The sequence below is a fragment of the Hevea brasiliensis genome, chromosome 1 (assembly GCF_030052815.1).
Source record: "Hevea brasiliensis isolate MT/VB/25A 57/8 chromosome 1, ASM3005281v1, whole genome shotgun sequence".
NCBI classification, from domain to species: domain Eukaryota; kingdom Viridiplantae; phylum Streptophyta; class Magnoliopsida; order Malpighiales; family Euphorbiaceae; genus Hevea; species Hevea brasiliensis.
In genome coordinates, this window is record NC_079493.1 from 1,691,608 (window position 1) to 1,708,514 (window position 16,907).

Below are 16,907 nucleotides of genomic sequence, written 5' to 3' on the forward strand. Positions count from 1 at the left end.
GTTCATAATTATAATATATAAAATAATTATTATATCAATCTATTACATTGTAAATATATATATAATTATATTAAAAATGAATAATATACATTTTTATAAAAAAATTATATATAAAAATAATTTTCAGTTCTGTTTTACTTTACTTTTGAATGAAAAATTAAAATAAATCAAAATAATAAAATAAAACAAAATTAATATTCTGTAGTATTTTTGTCTCATTTAGAGTATTTATCTTTAATATATATATTGTGTAAATTAACTTTCACATTAATCAAATGAAGCAAAGGATGTGAAAGTACAATTGAAAAAATGTGTGGTGGGACATATAAAATCTCTCCCTTTTTCTCTTTAAAATAATTAAATCACATTGTGCTTTTGAGTTCCCTTCGGATTTACTTTTGTGCACTTGAAAACAAATATTATTGTTTTTTAAATAAATTTTTATTTATTTCATAAAAAATATTTTTCATATTTTTTTTACGTTTAAAGTATTTAAAAAAATATAATAAGAAAAATTATTTTTTATAAAAAATAAATCATTTTCACTTTTTAAGATATAAATACATAAAAAATATTATTTATAAAAAATATTTTTTATACATAAATTATTTTTTATAAAATAAATAAAATCTAAATATTTTTTTCAATTTACTAACAATAAAGACTATTATAAAATAAACACAGTACATAATTGTAGCCATTTGATTTGAACTTTCATGTGAATCTATCGCCTTTAATTATTGTAAAGAAAATAGATTGAATATAATTTTACTCTAAAATCTATATCAAAAGAAAGAATTTTACATAAATTTTATATTTAATTTAAATATTTTTCTATTTATAACTTATTTATTAATATAAAAAATAAAAAATTTAATATAAAAATTATTAAAATTTGATAATAATATTAATTAGTTTTGATTTAATAATATTGATAAAAATAAAACACAAACACATTAGAATTAGTAGTTAAAATAAATTATAATAAAATCATGGCAATTCAAACTTAAAATCTCATAAAATGATTTTAATAATTTCCTTTATTAAAGTGACTTGAAAGATGTTTATTCCAAAATTGTGAATTTTGAATTTGTGGTAACCCTCTCGACGAAGTTTAGGTATGGTTTCGATGTTAGCCTCAAGCGCGAAGTTAGCTGCTGAGTTGGCGGCAATTTCAGCATTTATCAAGCAAAATGATTCCATCCTTCTCTTTTTTGTATTTTCCATATCAAAATCCATTTATTTATTTCTTTATTATTTTTTCCACCTCATCCCTTCCATTTCCTTGCGTGTAAAACAGGGAGTCCAAGGCACAAAGCCTCGCCCTTTTGCAACCATATGTGGGGCCACAGCGTACAGCACGTGGGTCCAAATTTTAAACCATGTGTAGGACCCGCACGAGCCAGCCACGACTCACTTCGAAACGTCGCGTGAGCCGTGAGCTTCTGATTGGTAATGATAGTTATTTCTCTGGGCTAGCGCCGCCGCTGCCTAGGAAATTGATTGCCCTCATTTTGTCGTTTTGCTTAAAACGACCTTCAGTTAAGGGGTGCAGGTAGCGAGTCGCGGGTTTGGTTGGCCTGCGGGGCCGGGCGAGTACCTGCTCTGCTGCCTCTGCATTGGGTAAGTGGCGTTATGGTCTGCTCAAGCCTAAAGCAATAAGAATTTTTTAGTAAGAATTAGAACTTTTCTAATTCCAATATTACCACACATTTAAATTTCGAAAGTCCTCCTTTATTTCTCTTTTTTTATTTAAATATTATTTTTTTAAAAGTTAAAAATATCTAATTCCTCCACGATGCCACTCCGCAGTCCACATTTTCTCAACAGACCATAAAACTGTCCACCTCACACATTACCCCGCCCTTTTTCTGTGCCTGGTCTAAACAGACACATATATTAGTACAAACAATCGAGGGTATAATCGTCATCAAAATATTACATGTCATTAGTCTGTCTGACGTCTCGCGCACACCTCAAGGCTCGCGACTCACGTCCTTCGACGCGTCCGCTTTAGTCTATATATATCTATATATGTATGTTCTCTCTCCTTACTGTCTGATTCACTCATTTTCTCACTTTGAATTTTTGGTTTCGTTGATTTTCGGTTTCGTTGATTTTCGGTTTCGTTGATTTTCTTCGTGTTTTCTCACGAAGTGTAACGGTCTTGCACAATGTCTCGACGTGGCGGTGGCCGTCGGTCGGATTCTCGACAAGACCAGCAATCATCATCTCCCTCGCCGTCATTTCAGCGCGGTGGTGGAGGCGGTAGAGGTGGAAGAGGTGGCAGAGGACGTGGTGGTCCTGGATATCATCCGGCTCCAGCTTTCACTCAAGCTGCTTCTACCCCGGCTTCGGCTTTCCCTCCAATATCCCGTCCGCCGGCTCCTGCTTCCTCTCCGGCAGCTCCTGCCCCGTCGGTTGCTCCGACGCCTCCTGAAGCTGTGGCTTCTTCTTCGCGAGCACCGCCGCCTAAGGCCGCCGCCTCGAGTTCGGCGGCTGTGGAGGAGTTGAGACGAGAGGTGGAACAAAAGCTGACAGTTGGAGATCAGTTGACCAAGGATGTTCGTTTCCCGTCTAGGCCTGGGTTTGGGACCGTCGGCAGGAAGTGTGTGGTCAGGGCGAACCATTTTTTGGTCCAAATCGCAGATAGAGATCTGTGTCATTATGATGTAACGTTTCTTAATCCGATTACATTTGCATACATACGTCCATGATGATAACAACTATTATATAAGATGACTTTTTTACACTGTTTATAAGGACTAATCCGGATGTTGTTTTCTGTGTGTGTTATTTTCTCTTCTGTTTTATGAATTCTTGAATTGAATGCAGATAGTTTTATTTATTTTTAACCATTTGCCCTTTATAATTTGGTCCTTTTTCTTCTTCTACTTCTCTCTCTTTTTCTTCCAGCATGTTTTGGTTTTTATGATCTTCTGCTGAATTTATCGATCAATGTGATAATGCCTTTATATACTCTTCCAACCAATTTGTCTATGATGGCTACTCAGTATGGAGTATAACTTGCTCAATTTTTTTTTAATTTATATTTTTAATCTTGTGTTATGGCTGATTAAAAATTCTGGGTTTTCTCCCTGAATTTTTCACACATTATTTATTATTTTTTTGGGGTACTTTTTTTTTAATGTTGGAATGAATGCGGTGAGAACGAAAATGGACTTTTTTTTTGCTATTGCACTATTTCTGGTTGTTTACTGCACTTAGATGCTGGATGTTTACAAGTTGGGTTATTGCTTCTGATCTAGGTTACCATAACTCCTGAAGTAACTTCGAAGAAAGTAAATAGGGATATAATATCTCAGCTTGTTCGTATGTATCGTGAGTCACACTTGGGCAACCGAATGCCAGCTTATGATGGCAGGAAAAGCCTCTACACCGCTGGGCCTTTGCCTTTTGAATCTAAGGAATTTGTTGTCAAGCTGGTTGAGAGGAATGATGGTGCAGGGTCTTCTGGTTCAACCACGTAATTATGTTATTAACCTTAAATCTCTATTTGGTTTTGCGTTTTTTTTTTTTTTTTTCCTGTTTACAACATTCAGCTATCTGATATATTTATTGTCATTTGAGCTTTGGTCATTTCTTGTCATTGATCCTAATGCAGGAGGGAGCGCCAATTTAAGGTGGCAATCAAATTTGCAGCTAAGGCGGACCTTCATCATCTGCAACAATTTTTATATGGTAGACAAATGGATGCTCCGCAAGAAACCATACAAGTTCTTGATATTGTTCTCAGGGCATCTCCGTCGGAAAAGTATTCTAGCTTTGCTGTTTTATGGAGCATTTGAATTGTTTGCGGTCGATTTTTCTTATCAATACTGCTTGCAGAAGTTTATGAATGTTGATATTTTGTTAATCACTTGGAAAATTTTGAGCAGGTATATAACTGTTGGGAGGTCATTTTTCTCATCTGATTTGGGGCCAAGGGGTGAGCTTGGTGATGGTATAGAATATTGGAGAGGTTATTATCAAAGCCTTCGGCCAACCCAGATGGGATTGTCTTTTAATGTTGGTTAGTTTCTTTTAATTTTTACTTCTTTTAATATTTATTGTTATTTATTTCCTTGTCCTGAATATTGAATTTGCATGCCACAGATGTGTCAGCCAGATCCTTCTTTGAGCCAATTATGGTGACTGACTTTGTAGCTAAATACTTCAGGTTGAGAGATTTGTCAAGGCCTTTGTCTGAACAAGATCGCATTAAGGTTTGGTTTTTTGGCTTCAGTTCTGAGTGTGTGAGTGAGTAAATGATGGGTTTTTAATTTCAAATATGAGTAAATGATAGTTGTCATATTATGGCTTCAAGCAAGGGGTGCATGTACCATTTAAGATCTCTCTTTCATGTGAAAAGAATATATTAGTCTTAGGGGAAAAAGTTCTAAGTTTTCCACATGTTTCCCTTTGCTAATAGTTTTGATACATTTTAAATTTCCCCGGAAATTTTTTATTTCTAGGTGAAGAGGTCCTTAAAAGGAATAAAAGTAGAGCTACGTCACAGAGAGTATCCTAAAAGCTACAAGATCACTGGTGTATCCAATAAGCCAATGAGTCAAACATTGTAAGCTTATGAATTTGGTATTTTGTTGATAAATGTCTATTTTTTTAACAGTTTTGTCGTAATTTATTCAGTATCATGCCTAATTTTTTTATATCATCCAGCTTCACTCCTGATGATAATAGTTCAGATGTGTCAGTTGTTCAGTATTTTCGTGCGAGATACAATATTGGGCTCCAATATACGTCCTTGCCTGCCCTTCAAGCTGGGAGTGATTCAAAGCCCATTTATTTGCCTATGGAGGTTTTATTCTTTTATATTTGGAGATTTCTTTTGTTAACTCTTACATAAGAAGATTATTCACCATGTATTCTTTGTATTACAGCTTTGTAGGATTGTTGAAGGACAAAGATACACAAAGAAATTGAATGACAGGCAAGTAACTGCACTGTTAAGAGCAACTTGTCAACGCCCTCATGAACGGGAAAATAGCATTAAGCAGGTATTATGTCGTTTCTGAAATCTTGTTTACTTTGTTGATATGTTTATGTTTACTGTGCCTTTTTAAAAAAAAAAATATATTTTGCTCTTGCAGATGGTTAGGCGGAATAGTTACAGTAGAGATGAGCTTGTGTCAAATGAATTTGGAATTCAAGTTAAAGAAGAACTTACATATGTTGATGCTCGAGTTTTGCCACCTCCTATGGTAATTTTGCCATACTCTTGTTTTTTTTATATTTTTTATGTTATTTTGATTCTCAAAGTTGTGCTTGTGTTTTTTGTTTGGTCTATGCTGTGTTTGCTGCAGCTTAAATATCATGAGACTGGGGGTGAATCAAGGGTTGATCCCCAATATGGTGCATGGAATATGATAAACAAGGTGGACGTCAGAAACTAAATCCCTGTGATATGAGAAATTTTAATATTCATGAAGATGATGCTTAGATGATATTTTGTATTTCTGATTTTGCAGAAAATGGTGAATGGTGGGATGGTGGATTTTTGGACATGTGTGAACTTCTCTATGCAGGTCCACCGAAATTTGCCTCATGACTTTTGTTATCAGTTAATTCAGATGTGTGTCAGCAAAGGAATGGTAAGTTGTGCTAATAATATTTACTTGTATATTCATTTAAGCATGAAGTTTCATTCTTAATCTAGTAGATTGACCATTTTGATTTTATTTGATATAATGCCTAGGGATTCAACCCAAATCCTATTATTCCAGTACAGTCAGCTCATCCTAGCCAAATTGAGAGGGCTCTTGCTGATGTTCACAAGCAGTGTACTGCAAAACTTGCAAATGAGAAGAAACGGCTTCAGTTGTTGATAATCATTTTACCTGATTTAAGTGGCTCATATGGTGAGGAACAAAACCAGATCTAAAATTTGTGATTGGAAGCTTGTTCTGCATCTGAATTTTGCTTTTTTTTTAGGGAAAATTAAACGAATCTGTGAGACTGAATATGGAATTGTCTCTCAGTGCTGTCAACCAAAGCAGGCAGCAAAGCTAAGTAAACAGTATTTTGAAAATGTTGCCCTCAAAATCAATGTTAAGGTTTGTTGTTTTGTAGTGTGCTTGATTATTTGTTTGCTTTTCATTGGTTTCTTGCTTCTATATAATTTAGATTTATCATTGGAACTTTGCTAGGTTGGTGGTAGAAATACTGTGTTGAATGATGCTATTCAAAGGAGAATTCCTCTTGTGACTGATCTTCCTACAATTATTTTTGGTGCTGATGTAACTCATCCAGCTCCTGGGGAGGACTCTGTTCCATCGATAGCAGCAGTATGTAAAGTCGTTAGTGTTCCTGCCCCTGCTTTTCCTTAGTATATTAATTATTGATTGACTGATGCAGGTAGTGGCTTCAATGGACTGGCCAGAGGTAACAAAGTATAGAGGACTTGTCTCTGCACAGGCTCACCGTGAAGAAATTATCCAGGATCTCTATAAATCATATCATGATCCAGATAAGGGATTAGTTCATTCTGGAATGATCAGGTGAGGATTTGGCATGTATGCTCTCAAGTGCATTGCCTTGGAGCTGATCTATAAAAGTCTTCTTTTACCCTTGTCTATTTGCTTATATGCAGGGAATTACTAATATCTTTCAGAAGAGCTACTGGGTTTAAACCTGGAAGGATTATATTCTACAGGTGATATTTATTTCATAATGTGGAAGCTGGCATGTTTTCATTCAATTGCTGATTTTGTTTTAATTTCTTATGACAGAGATGGTGTTAGTGAGGGCCAATTTAGCCAGGTCTTGCTACATGAGATGGATGCCATACGAAAGGTATTATGGGCTTTGTTGATAATAGTCAGTCTATGGGTTAAATGTAGTAAAAAAGAGATATATATTTGAAAAGTAGTGAAGTCAAAGATATTTAAGTTAGAAGCAGGATTATGGTTTTTTGCTTTTGTGTAAACATGTGCACTCCAGCACTCCTCCAATTGTGGGCCACAATATTTTGGTAACCAATTATTTTCCAACAATATTCTTATCTTTGTGAGTGTTGGTTTTTCCATTTATTTTGTGCTTGAGCATCCATAGTTTTAACTGGAAAGCTTTTTATCTCAACTGATTTCACTTTTCGACTGATTGGTGCAACTTATTAGTAAATTTTCATAAGGATCAGAAAAATCATATTGGATTTGATTGTGACTAATTAGTTGCATTGCTAGGATGTGTTTTGTATTAAAGCGTCCTCAGGTTTTAATTACCATCTTCTTTCCAGGCTTGTTCTTCACTTGAGGAGGGATACCTTCCACGCGTGACCTTTGTTGTGGTGCAGAAGAGACATCATACACGACTTTTTCCTGTTGATCGTGGTCAGGCAGACAGGAGTGGCAATGTTCTGCCAGGTTTTCCAATTGTCTTCTCTGATGAATTTTGCAGCTGCATCTTTTATTGAGGAAAACTAACCATTTAGTTTTGTTCTGTAGGCACTGTTATTGATACTAAGATATGCCACCCGAAGGAGTTTGATTTCTACCTGAACAGCCATGCTGGAATTCAGGTATTGTTGGTTCAACCTATTAAATATATGATTAATGAGAATGATCCTGCTCCCCTTGGTGTTGTATTGATTTTTTTGATCGGAGAACTGATACTTAGCTGCTTTGAACACTTGCAGGGAACAAGCAGACCTACACACTACCATGTGTTGTATGATGAGAATCGCTTCACTGCTGATGGATTGCAAATTCTGACTAACAATCTCTGTTATACGTAATTTTTTAACATCCTTTTTCCGTCAACCAGTTTCTCTAGTGCTATGTAGAAATTTTTTTTCTTTTCTATTATCATGATTTTGGCATCCTTTTGACTGATGACTTGTTTAACTGTTCAAACATTTTCAGTTATGCAAGGTGTACTCGATCTGTTTCCATAGGTTTGACTCCTGTCCGTTAATTACCCACTCTATTAATTTTTATTTACTGGTTTCTTCCACTAGAATGTTGATGGTTAAATGTTTTAAATTATGCAGTCCCTCCTGCCTATTATGCCCATTTAGCTGCTTTTCGGGCTCGATATTACATTGAGGGCGAAACATCAGATGGTGGATCTTCAAGCGGACGGAGTACAACAGCGAGGAGTAGGGAGTTCCAACCTCTTCCTGTGATCAAAGATAATGTGAAAGATGTTATGTTTTATTGCTGAGATTCCAACGTCCCATTTTGTGTTCCCTCTTTTTTTTTTGGCACAGTTTTTGCACAAATGGCCATTAGTCGTTGCAGTCTCGGTGCCTACCCTTAACCCAACTGAATGAAACTGATACTGTTACCTCTGGGTGTTCTTTTTGGCAAATGGTATTCGAGTTTAACTGTTATTATTTATTTAGCTGAGGCTGGTTTTGGTTGTTGGGATGGTGAGTGAAGCAACATAGATGCTTGGAAAAGTGATTTCATTTCCTTGTAAATACTACTTTGCTTAATGCTCAATCTCTTATCATTAAAGTTCTTATAATTTTCATTTTCATCTGTTATAAATGTTGATACCTTAGTGTTAGGGTCTCTATCCTGCGTAGTACAGCTACTTTTAAAGGTAGGCTGAAAAATAGGCTTGTGGTGTACCAAACAATCAGATGTTGGTGAAAGCGTTTTGCATGCACATCCATTATGGTTTTGAACTGTTCAGTTCTGGTAAATTACAAAGAAAGTCCGTGAGCTTGAGACTCGGAGGATTAGAGAAGTTACGGATTAAAACAATTTATGTTGCGGCCATGCCCTGGTTTCAGGCCAAAACAGGGCCGGGGATTCTGGCTCCAAGGTCAGGAGGACTGAACCTGAAAGTTCTCCCGTTCCAGTTCCTTTCGATCCAATTTTAATTAAATCCTTATTTGATAAAAAAAAATCGATTTGATCTGACATTCAACCTGATGATTTTAGTCCTGTTTCGATCAATTGAGTTTGATTGATATTAGTTCCAGGTTAAACGGATCCGGTTCTCATTCCAAATTCGGCCACCTCTAGTCCGAGCAATCTGACCATCAATCAGTTCCTATTTATTTAATATATACCTTAGTATTGATTAAAATACAAAAAAAAATATAATCAAATGTTGTAATTATTAAAATAAAAATAATGTTAATATTTTAAAAAAATATTACAACAATATAACATTTTACTTAATAAAAAATTAATTTTAAGATAAGCAAATAAATCATAAAATATCTTTATATATAACTTTTAAATTATTTTAAGTAGTTTTTTAAATTTATAAATTAAATCAAATATTAATCTATTTATAATTTTCTACTTATAAGTAAGTTTAACTGACTTAAAAAGGGTAAACAAGTATAAAGAAGCTAAGTAACAACCTAGCCACGTATCTCAGTATGACCATGATAAAGGAATCATCCAAGAAGTAACAAAACTGAGAAATTTCTATAAAATTAATTCTGACGTTACATCATTGATCCTGTATGAAATGTAATTTACAAAGCTGTCAATAGATGGAATCTCAATGGATGAAATTCTCAGCTTACATGGCTGATGAAAAATATTCTCAAGGAAAATGCAGCCACAATGAAGAATCACATGCTATTGCACACCCTGAATATGAACTAAAGGGTTCATGGCTTTGCCGGTTGCCATAAATATAAACCGGCCAGCGCATTACAAAAGAAAGAATGAGAGCTCGTGCTATAAAAACAGGTAACTTCCAAGTGTAAAGATATTCAGGAGTATTGTAATGGTTATTGATATCAGCTTGTAAGGTACATTCCTTGGTGAACTATTGTTACTGATATTCCCTGTATTGACGAACTCGCTTTTGCCGGTATTTGTAGTTGTCGAGACATTCACAGACATTGAACCTAACAGGACAGGATTCACAGATAAAGGATCAGTTGGGTGCAGGACTAAAATCAAACAAGTTTGGGGAACAAACATTTTTTCAATTCGGTGTGGTCTCGATACCGAACATAGAAGGCAGCAGCAACTTACAATCATAATTAGTCCATCCAAGTCGTTGATTAGCAATATCATAAACAAAGATTTTGTCTTTAAGAACAAGATCTGCAAAAGAAAATGGCAGTAATGTTAGCATAAGCATAGGATTACTGCTACATTCGAAAAGAAGTAAAAGAGTGAATTTGTGAATCATTAGGCATTGCTTCTATGAGAGGAAGGAGAATTCAGAATGTTTTTGGAGATGAAGTTTCAATATCTTGGTTGACATCAGAAGATTACAAAAACTAAAACCTCATGCATAAGGAAGTAAACTCAGAAAATAATTGCTCAAAGGCAGTCGAATCACAAGATTATGAGGAAATAGGACTCGTACAAGGCCTATATCTTAGACAACACCGAAATCATCTTAGAACTAAATCCAAAAACTAGATTCTTTGTTTGTTGGTGTCATTACCTCCTAAGATAGTAATTTCTTGACCAGCAGTTTTTTGAAAGCCAATGCACCACACTGCGGCTCCACCCTGCAATACCAATTCAACTATCCCAGTTAAAGATGCAAGACACCAGATCAAATTACTGCACAATATTAAACAGAAGCATGTATTCAGATTACTGTGAAGGCTTATAGATTGTCCGAATATATTTCCATCTTTCAGTAGAAACAAAGGGTAACATTTGGATACAAAAAATTAAATAAAGAAAAGAGGATATAAATGTAGTAGCAGCTTACTACTGCTCCTATAGAATGAAACACAAAACAAATGAATTAAAATTTAAGATGATTTTGAAGTTAAAATCTGTGTTTTTTTGAAAGAAAAGAAGAAAGATGAATATTAGTGGGTATAAAATAGAAAAGAGCAACTGATTTCCTCATCACTCCAAAGCATCAGATTTCAACACATCAAGAAACTGAATTGAGTGCAAATATTGCAGCAAAGATTGGGCTGTACAAGATATCAAAATTGGCATTATAATATTATTCAGAGCCTCAGAGGTCAACAGATTTCTATGAAAGAAATGCAAGAACAATGTAAAAGCTAACTTCTCCAACAATTTTAACAGAAAAGTAGAACTCAGAAAGGGGGAAAACTAATTGAAGAAGAAACAATAAAAAAAAAAAAGGAAATCAAGACCAAGTATTCAATTCCACAGAATAAATTGAAGGAGACAGACATCTCATTCCAAACTTCTGTGCAAATGAACTATATACAGATATATTCTTAAACTACAAATAGAAAAGTAAATGAATAATAATCTTAACAATCAAGACCAAGTATTCAATTCCACAGAATAAATTGAAGGAGACAGACATCTCATTCCAAACTTCTGTGCAAATGAACTATACACAGATATATTCTTAAACTACAAATAGAAAAGTAAATGAATAATAATCTTAACAACTCACAACAGAATTTTGCTGTAGAAGGTAATCTTGAGGATTTAAAATCATGGATGCACCTCCGGCAAAGTTGAGACTAACTTGAGGAAATACATCATTAATACTGCACAAATAAGTAATTCCAGGTTAGGATCATCTCACAGGGCAGCATACTCAGTGGAAAACTGTTGGGAATCTAAGTCCCATATCGGGAATAAACAAAAATATTGAATATAAGTGGTTGGGTTGCAATATTAACTTAGCTAGTTATTTTGATGTGTAAAGAAACTTAATCACTTATATAAACCCAAATTAAAATGAATTAATATGTAATTTAACCGGCACTATCTCCAAATTTAACATAGTATCAGAGCCCAGACTTGAATTGAATTGTGGGTTTCAGCCGCTCATAAAGTTATATAATTGGATCCGTATTGGATTACTAATTGTCTAGTGACAATCATGTGGGTACACTTGAGGGGGAGTGTTGGGAATCTAAGACCCACATCAGGAATAAACAAAAATAGTGAATATAAGTGGTTGAGTTGCAACATTGACTTAGTTAATCATTTTGATGTATAAAGTAACTTAACCACTTATATAATTTCAAATTAAAATGAATTAATATGTAATTTGACCGGTACTCTCTCCAAATTTAACAAAAACAAACTAAGATTACAGATATGGAAAGCGAACCTTGTGGTGACCAAGTAACATTGATTTCCCTTAGAAAGATATGTGCGTGCATTTTGTGAAACGATAGTTGTAATCTGCACCAAGAAGACAAATAAATACTTCAAATATGGTTAAAGTTGGATAACATGGTAACACTACACTCCTGAGATACATAACACACAGAACTTGGTAAATGGTCTTTTCTGATTTACTGAACATGAAGATCCTCAAAAATTAGATTCTTTTACTAATTAAAAACTAGCAAATAGTTCATTTGAAACTCACAGCATTGACAAACGGATCATAAGCTGCTTCAGCAAGGTATGCCAAGGTTGTTCCAGAATCAACTATTGTTCCCTGATTGCTTGATGTTGCAAAAACTGATGAATCAATGGCTAAAGTTTGGCCATTGACTGATATGCTCTGTAGGTTTAAATTATAATGGGGCCTGAAATTTCAGATGCAGAGGTGGTTAGTCACACATAATGCAGAAACAAATTTTACTCTCCATTGCTTTGAGCATCAATTAGAAAACAATGGCAGGTTATCCATCCAATCAAAAGCTATCAAACAGCAACAGGCATCATGCCCAAAATAATTATCTGATATGTAAAGAAGATTTTATTGTAGCTATTCAAGCGTTGAGCTTAATAATTGGTTCTGGATTTTAAAGGGTAGCAACTGAGAGATCCGCCAATAATAAGCGGATCTAAAGGATCTTAAAGCAAGTACATTTCTAAGCCCTAAGCCTATTTTCATATGCATTGACACCTAACTAGCCTAATTGAACCAAACTTACAGAGTTTGACTAGGACTCTTGTTATCAAGATCTAAAGTTTTAGTCTAGATGGTTTATTTGGTCAACACATTTGAGTAAGCCTCCAAGTAGCCAATCCCAAGCTCAATTTCATTCAACGGATTGATACAAATATGTTCAACATAAAAACAATCAATTAATGCTGATTCATGGTAGTTGGTAACTTGGACAGAAAATTTATTGTCCACACACTTAAAGCATTCAGACATCTTAGAACTTTTCAATAATACAAAATGGGCTGTTTTTCACTGCCTCAATTTGATGCCATGGTTAATAATAACAATTGCAGAAAACGCAATACAAAAATGAAAACTCAATTATCAACTAAACAAAATTAGTGCATATTAAATAACTCAACTCAACTCAACTCAACTCAACTAAACTTTTATCCCAAAAATTTATTGGGGTCGGCTATATGGATTTGCTTTCTCCACTCTAAACGATTTTGAGTTAAATCCTCGGAAATGTGTAATGCTTCTAGATCATGTTGTACTACTCTCCTCCAAATCAGTTTAGGTCTACCCCTTCTTTTCTTTCTATCATCTAACCCAATGTGCTCTTCTTGTCTAATTGGAGCCTTCATATGTTTACCATTCACATGACCAAATCACCTCAATCTCCCTTCTCTTAACTTATCTTCAATTGGCACCACTCTTACCTTTTCTCTAATACTCTTATTACGGACTTTATCTAGTCTAGTATGGCTACTCATCCACTTTAACATTTTCATCTCCGCAACTCTTATCTTAGATACATACGATTCTTTTATTGCCCAACACTCACTACCATATAACATGACCGGTCGTACAACTGTACAGTAAAATTTTCCTTTCAACTTATTGAGAATCTTGTGATTACATAAAACTCCCGTGGCACGTCTCTACTTCAACCATCCGGCTTTAATCCTATGATGAACATCATCCTCACACCCCCCATTTTTTTGAAGGATTGAGCCGAGATATTTAAAGTGATTATTTCGGAGCAATACCACTCCATCTAAACTAACTCCTTCCCTATTACTAGTTCGGCCTTCACTGAATTTGCAATACATGTATTCTGTATTCGTTCTACTTAACTTAAAGCCTTTTGACTTTAGAGTACTTCTCCAAAACTTTAGCGTTTTATTGACTCCTCGCGTCTCACCTATCAGAACTATGTCATCCGCAAACAGGCCACAGATTATTCATGCCAGTTGCACTAGTGAGGCTTTGAAATTATGTGTGGAATTACTCAGATAAAGAGCTTAAGTAGATTACACAGGCAAAAGGATGATAATCAATTAAATGAAAGCAAGATGTGACAGAATTAAGGAAGAAATTTGTGAAAAGCTCAAAATTTTAGGGATTGAATCTCACGATCTGGAATGAGAGATGGTAGCAAATAAAGAATATGATCTTTGTTTGAGGGCATATGATTTTTAACAGTACTAGTGCATGAAGAAGATAAAATACAAACTTACAAATAGCATTATAAGGACTACCCTCTAATCCCTTAAACGTATGACAACTTTTACAATGAATGACTAGCTGAACATAAGGTAAGAAATAAACCCATTTCATTGTGTTTTACCATTCAAACAATGTGCATCCATCAATCACTGCAAAAGCCTAAAGTTAGTTAAACAAAGGACGAAAACTGAGGTCCAAGATGCATAAACTCACCACAATGAGCTAAAACAAAGAATGTACCAAATTTCAGCGATAAAAAAGATAGTCTATAATATCAAATGGGAAAAAACAAGGTTAACAATTCTGTAATAGATTACTAGAAATATACTAAAACAAAGAATGTACCAAATTTCAGTGATAAAAAGATAGTCTATAATATCAAATGGGAAAAAACAAGGTTAACAATTCTGTAATTGATTACTAGAAATATATTAATTATGAATACTTCTTTTACTAGCATCTTCTCCTTTTTGCAACCGGTCTTCAAGATGATAACAGTTACATTTATAAGATAAAAATGCTCTAAATAACAACATCCATGCGGTACACAAAAAAAACGCAAGAAAGCATTAATATAAATTTTTATAAATATGCTGTAATCAGCCGCTATGGAGAGGGGAAAAAAAAAAAAAAACTAAATTTATGAACTATATGATGACCATCTGTTATGATATCGCTCAACAAGCTGTGAAAGGTCAAAGCAGCAAAGGGATGGTTTAAAAATTGCACATGTAACAAAATAGTCACTTTGAAAAACAATAAATGCCACTCTGCTAGAAATTTATTAAATAACAAAAAAAAAACTAATTGTTGTTCTTGCTAAAATCAAAATCTAAATAGATAAAGCAGGGAGCAAAACATACTGCGTTGGGACAAGTGGAGTATAGACAATATTTGGCTCCACAATTTCTCCAAGAACTAATACACCACCACCAGCATCATCTCCTTTTAAGCAATGAGAGAACACCTTTGGTGTTATCCCTTGTGAAGCCAGCTGGGAGATTACAGACATATCCTGTTGCCCAAAACCAAAGATCCCATCAACTGCTCTATCAGACTTTGTCAAGTCTCCAGTCTGTAATGTGCTACACCTGTTTAAAATTCACTGTCTAAATTCAAGAATTCCAACTTCTAACAGATAAGAAATGATACAATTCTCATTTTTGACAGATTCATGACAGCTCACCCGAAGACAACAGCAGCTGAAGAATTATTAGTCACAGATCCACCAAGAACCGTATCAAAATGCAAAAAATCAGCTACATAATAGCCTGATGTACCACTGCCATCCCCATATTGGAACGTGTAGCCGCACTGGTTGCTTTGAGAAGAACAGAGAGAATCCGATGATTGAATTCCAACAGTGCATCGTTGGTCTGAACATGAGATCAATGAAGCTGTTGATGAGCTTCCAGGATCAAACGAAGTGAGTGGAATCTGTAAGAGAAGCCAGGAATCATGTTGAAAACAGTTGTAGCACTAACTTGCTCCTATTGTGTTACAAACTTGGTGAGACTAAAATCAAACAAATAAAATTTGGGTAAGTTAAAGTAAACTTACTTGGAGTCCACTTGTAACGGGGCAACCATTGCAGGAGCTGCAACTGACCCACAGAACATCACTCCCAGTATCTATTTGTACGTAGAAATCTTTTGGAGGAGAACCCAACTGCACTTTTGTATAATATAGCCTATAACACAATCAAATGAGTACACTGAATCAAACCACCAAAATTACTGCACAATCTACAGGTTCCAAGATGCAGCTTTTATGCTTCCAATGTAACAACCATTACGAACTCAATTGCATATGTAAGTTTCTACGTGTGTATAAGTGAATGTGTCCCATATAAAAGCCACTAAGAGCCCACAAAACTAAGCTGCATAGTTCAATTAAAAACGAACATGAAAGATAACGAGGAAAAATACTAAATTCCATAGTCAAAAACTCCAAAATTGGAAACCCAGAACAACAAATCCAATCCTGAAAGCGATGAAACTTGTAAACAATAGAAAGTAGAAACATAAAGACCCTTAAACAAAGAAACCACCGACAGGCATTAAATTGTTTACATTTGCCCCAATTGGATATCCGTACAACCACATGATTACCAACCACCAAAACATGAACAAAAACAAGAACCCAAAACTCAACATCACGTGAACAATACAAACAACCATCAAATTTACCCAACAAGGAAAGGATTGAAGGTTCCTTGAACAGGGAAATCCACGACACCACCAGCAGACTGCAATATTCTACGATGCCTAAAGCTATCTCGCTCTCTGAGCTGGTTCAACTCGAGCCTATGACTGGGAGGAATCCCCCTCTCGAGAGTAAGAGTAGCCGGAAAAGAAGAAAGAACAAGTGTAACGTGCGAAAGTACGGCAGCGATGACAATTCCGACAGGAAAAGCCACTGCCATTCCTGTTTTTCTGCTTTTGCAGTTGTTTCCCTTCGATCTCAATGGTAGAAGAATTGGAAACTGTAGAGATTATAAAAACAGGAATGATGCAGTAAAAGATTGTGTTTTGCTGTGAAATTGGAAAGGAAACGAACAGATTGACGGATACACGATCAATAGATAATGAGAGAAAGGAAAGAGAAGGAAACGAAAGGAAAGTTGAAAGAAAGAAAGAAACAAACAACCTGAT

General features: G+C 35.0%; 2 protein-coding genes across 2 annotated transcripts; one reads left to right on the forward strand and one right to left on the reverse strand.

Annotated features, from left to right (window-relative positions):
- Positions 1 to 1,984: 1,984 nt before the first annotated feature.
- On the forward strand, positions 1,985 to 8,493 carry LOC131168793 (protein argonaute 5-like). The gene is made up of 22 exons (XM_058135791.1): positions 1,985 to 2,672; positions 3,270 to 3,487; positions 3,626 to 3,775; positions 3,900 to 4,033; positions 4,117 to 4,226; positions 4,476 to 4,579; positions 4,681 to 4,819; positions 4,902 to 5,018; positions 5,112 to 5,222; positions 5,325 to 5,396; positions 5,490 to 5,612; positions 5,717 to 5,879; positions 5,953 to 6,074; positions 6,168 to 6,305; positions 6,376 to 6,518; positions 6,611 to 6,673; positions 6,750 to 6,813; positions 7,256 to 7,382; positions 7,464 to 7,537; positions 7,655 to 7,749; positions 7,881 to 7,912; positions 8,009 to 8,493. The coding sequence occupies exons 1-22, from the start codon at positions 2,175 to 2,177 to the stop codon at positions 8,179 to 8,181; spliced, it is 2,970 nt and encodes a 989-aa protein (XP_057991774.1). The 5' UTR covers positions 1,985 to 2,174; the 3' UTR covers positions 8,182 to 8,493.
- An 895-nt stretch (positions 8,494 to 9,388) lies between these two features.
- Positions 9,389 to 16,907, reverse strand: LOC110673295 (aspartic proteinase 36). The gene is made up of 10 exons (XM_021836383.2): positions 16,443 to 16,907; positions 15,814 to 15,943; positions 15,440 to 15,690; positions 15,117 to 15,344; positions 12,274 to 12,436; positions 12,010 to 12,083; positions 11,341 to 11,437; positions 10,390 to 10,456; positions 9,969 to 10,040; positions 9,389 to 9,838 (listed from the first exon to the last, which is right to left on the reverse strand). The coding sequence occupies exons 1-10, from the start codon at positions 16,676 to 16,678 to the stop codon at positions 9,666 to 9,668; spliced, it is 1,491 nt and encodes a 496-aa protein (XP_021692075.2). The 5' UTR covers positions 16,679 to 16,907; the 3' UTR covers positions 9,389 to 9,665.